Here is a 4,462-nt window from a genome sequence, read left to right on the forward strand (position 1 = left end):
ATTGGGGCTTCGCATAGAGCGATCTTCATCTGGGCCGGCCCATGCAGGAGCAGCAAGTAGTGATGGAAAAAATACAACGAAAAAAAAGAGCTGCCTCAACCATGATTCGAACACGCTACCCAGCGCTCGTAGAGAAGGTGCCAAACCACCGGAGCTGATAAGGGCTACTGTAAAACATGCAGCGCGAAAACTTGTAGTACTATTTTTGAACATTTATATAAAAATCTGAATACTTCTAAAAGAAATTCTGAACAATTTTCAAAACACACGAACAAGTATTGAAAAAATTGCCCATTTTTTGGATTTGTAACCAAATTTTAAAACAGAAAAATGTGTGAATTTGTGAACAAATTATGAAAAGCGGGAACCTTTTTTCAATTCCAATTTTTTTGATAAACACGAACAATTTTAGTTTTGCAAACAAATAAAAAATAGGAGCTTTTTTGAATTTATGAACAAATATCCGAAAAACAGACATTTTTAAAGCAAGAACATTTTGGACAAAAGGAAACATATTTTGCATGGGAACAAAAATTGAAACTCTGAACAAAATTTAGAAAAGCGAACATTATGATAATTAATGGAATTTGTGAACAAAAATTGAAAAGTAGAACATTTTTTGAAGTTATGTACATATTTTCAATGGCGAACATTTTTCAAACATTATGAACATATTTTGAAATAGGATTTTTTTTAAATTGTGAACATTTTTTGAAAGCTGAAATTTTTTTCAAATATGCGAACATTTTGTAAAAATGACGAAGTTTTTTGAAACTTCTGAAGAAAATAAAAAAAACTAGAACAATTTTTAACTTCAGTACATTTTTTGAAATTTCTAACAAATTTCGGAATTCAGATAAATAAAAATAGAAATAGAAAACAAGTATATTAAGAATTACAAAAGAAATAGAGAAAGAAATAGAAATACAGAAAATAAACTAGGTGAACTAAATTTGAAATCAAGAACATTTTTAAATTTTTGAACAAAAATTTAAAAGAACATATTTTGAACTTCTGAACAGTATTTTGAAAATGTGAACATTGTTTTTAAATGTGGGAACAAAATTTGAAACAAGAACATTTCGTGAAGTTTTGAACAATTTATGAGCGACACAAACTTTTTTTGAAAAAACGAAAATAAACTTGAAAACAGAAAAAACAAAAACGAAAAAGTGGAAGAGAAAGAAAAAGAAAACAGAAAAGGAAAAACAAAACAGAAAGAAAAAAAAGGTCCATGAACCTCCTAGAAGGTTCCCAAAACCAGAGAAAATCGGCTGAGAACCAGCTAGAAAGTTTTCAAAACTGGAATGGCTGAAAATTTTAACGGGCTGGCCGATCCCGAACAGTCGTTGGTGTCCTCCTGTGCGTCCCTCCGGCAATTTGCCGCAAAGGCGGCAAATAGGAAAAACCGGTTAGTTTGCACCCGTATGCGTTGTTCTATTATTTTTGTGCTTTGAGCCAGTTATGACCTTTCTACGTGTGTAATCGAACAACCTCCTGACAGTATAACTGGCCGGGCCAATCAGACCGACCCACGAGCACGCTGGCATGGCCCGCCATGGGCCAGGCACGACACAGGCTAAACGGGCCATGCCTGGGCCTCGAGGCTGGGAACGTAGGGTCGGCACGGCACGGCCCAATTAATATTTTTCATTTTTCCAGAAAATATATATTACAACCCAATAGGCCGAAAAACATGCGCCCCGGTGTGCTAAACGTGCCATGGGCCGACCTTTTTAATAACCAGGTCGTGCCTGGGCCGGAGGAGTGACGCATCTGGGCGGGCACGGCACGGCGCCACTGCGGGCCGGGCCGTGCCATGCACGATTAGCACGGGCCAGGCCGTGCCGGGCCCGTTTGGCCAGCTCTGCCTTATAGCTGGCCAAATGGGCCGGTTTTTTCGGGCCGGCCCGTGAGCACGCCGGCACGACCCGTGAGCACGCCGTCACGGTCCGCCTTGGGCCAGGCACGGCACGGGCTAAACGGGCCGGGCCAGGCACGCGGCACGCCCTGGGCCGTGCCTGGGCCTGGAGGCTGGGCACGCGGACCAGCATGGCACGGCCCGATTACGTTTTTTTAATTTTTTTATACATATATATGGCCCAACATGTAAAAATAGGCTAAAAAACGCGCAGTGCGTCAAATAACAGGCTAAAATTATGCAGCCCACCGTGCTAAACGGGCCAACGTGCCGGCCCGTTTACTAACTGGGCCGTGTCTGGGCTGCAGGCTGCAGCACACGGGCCGGCACGGCACGGCCCGTATAATAATCGTGCCTTGGCGGGCCGGGCCGTGCCAGGCACGAATAGGATGGGCCGTGCCGTGCCGGGCTGGGCCGGCCCGTTTGGCCAGCTATACTCTGCCTGACAGTTACACGAGAACCCCACTCTGTGTGTGTCTCTCTCACTGACTCGCCCCACTCCCCCAACCCCAAGATGCCCAATTCTCTCCTGCTTCTCCTCCTCGTCCTCCGCGCAGTCGCCGGAGACGCCGCCGCCGATTCGGCAGACCCCTGCGCGGGCCGCAGGATCCACATCCGGGACTTGCCCCCGCGCTTCAACACGCACCTCCTCCGCCACTGCGACGCCGCCTTCCCGCTCGCCGACCCGTCCTCGTCGGCCACCTCCGCGCCGACCTGCGAGTCGCTCGCCAACCACGGGCTCGGCCCGCGCACCCACGCCCGCAGCCGCTCTTGGTACCGCACCGACGCGCGCCTCCTCGAGCCCTTCTTCCACCGCCGACTCCTCGAGCGCCGCTGCCTCGTCGCCGACCCGGGCCTCGCCGACGCCGTCTTCCTCCCGTACTACGCGGCGCTCGACTCTATCCCCTACGTGCTCGACCCCTCGCTCCTCAACTCCTCCGCGCTTCACGGCGCGTCCCTTGCCCAGTTCCTGGCGCGCGACCGGCCCCAGATCCTGGCGCGTCGGCACGGGCACGACCATTTCATGGTCCTCGGCGGGTCCGCGTGGGACCACTCGCAGCCGCCGCGTGCGGAGCCCCGGCTGCTGGGCACCACGTCGCTGTTCAGGCTGCCGGAGTTCGAGAACTTCACGTTCCTGGCGCTCGAGTCGCGCTCGTGGCCATGGCAGGAGCACGCGATCCCGCACCCGACGTCTTTCCACCCGGCTTCGCTCCCGCGGCTGGAGGCCTGGCTCGCGCGCGCGCGGCGCTCCCGCCGCACCACGCTGATGCTCTTCGCCGGCGGCGTCTCGCGCCCGTCCAGGCCCAACATCCGGGGCTCCATCCTCGCCGAGTGCGCGAACCGCACCGACGCGTGCGTCGTCGTGGACTGCTCGGCCGGCAAGTGCTCCCACGACCCCGTCCGGTACATGCGCCCGATGCTGGGTGCCAAGTTCTGCCTGGAGCCGCCGGGGGACACGCCGACGCGGCGGTCCACGTTCGACGCCATACTCGCCGGGTGCGTGCCGGTGTTCTTCGAGGACGCCGCGGCGAGGCGGCAGTACGGCTGGCACCTCCCCCCCGGGCGGTACGACGAGTTCTCCGTGCACATACAGAAGGAGACGGTGGTGCTCGGGGGCGTCAAGATCGCCGAGACGCTGGCGGCCGTGCCCGAGGCGGAGGTGCGGAGGATGCGGGAGCGCGCGCTGGAGATGGCGCCCAGGGTGCTGTACCGGAGACACGGGAGCACCGCGGAGCTGAGGGAGGCGGGCAAGGACGCGGTGGACCTCGCTGTGGACGGTGCGCTCCGGAGGATTCGCAGGCGGGCTCGCGCGCTGGAGGAAGGCCAGCCGGAGAGGATATACGCGCAGGAGGACGACAGTGTCGACGCGTAGGACTACGAAATGAAATGCTCTTGAAGACATTTTCTCTTGGTCTGGATTTGGGCATTTTTATATCGTGCAGTCCGCAGTTTACCTGCATCTTTCGCTTTGAAGAGTGTACATTTGCTATGTCATCCACGAGATTTGTTCTTGTAAATGTGGGCAAGTCATTTGCATTTTCAAGTGTTGCTTTAGAACTAGACTACTGAACGCAGTGGCTAGAAAGAGAATAGGATGGTTGAAGTCTGTATTTTCATGGTTTAGTGCAAACTGGTCGTGATCACATTACTACTTTTTGCGGGACAATAGTAGATATTTATTCCACAAAAATAGTGTTACTGCTAATACAATCTCTTTGACTGTGTCTGGAACATGGTGCAATCAGCATGCTGTGCTACCTCAAAAAACCTCCCGCATCCGTCCGACGACAGGGGACCAGTCCATGGATATGGATGCGGGAGTCAGCCATCCAACGCTAGCCGCATACATTTTCACGGCAATTCAAACCAACCGGACGAAATTCATGCAAACAAGTGTGGATTTCATATGAACACGGCCTGATTTTTTGTAAACATGAGGGATTTCATTACAAATACATGAAAGCGGGTCCTAGGCGGTCTAATGTAAATGATCGCCGACGTCCGGTCCCCGTCTCCGGCAATGAACCAAGAGAATGGAAG

The 4,462-nt window shown here is 52.0% G+C and overlaps 1 protein-coding gene across 1 annotated transcript; it reads left to right on the forward strand.

Annotated features, from left to right (window-relative positions):
* Window positions 1-2,359: 2,359 nt before the first annotated feature.
* LOC123127726 (probable xyloglucan galactosyltransferase GT19) lies at window positions 2,360-4,073 on the forward strand (the record flags this gene model as incomplete). The annotated part of the gene is given in 1 exon segment (XM_044547543.1): window positions 2,360-4,073. A coding segment is annotated over 1 exon segment (1,359 nt). The 3' UTR covers window positions 3,795-4,073.
* Between the last annotated feature and the right edge of the window lie 389 nt (window positions 4,074-4,462).

Source organism: Triticum aestivum, chromosome 1B (assembly GCF_018294505.1).
Source record: "Triticum aestivum cultivar Chinese Spring chromosome 1B, IWGSC CS RefSeq v2.1, whole genome shotgun sequence".
In the NCBI taxonomy this organism is placed as follows: domain Eukaryota; kingdom Viridiplantae; phylum Streptophyta; class Magnoliopsida; order Poales; family Poaceae; genus Triticum; species Triticum aestivum.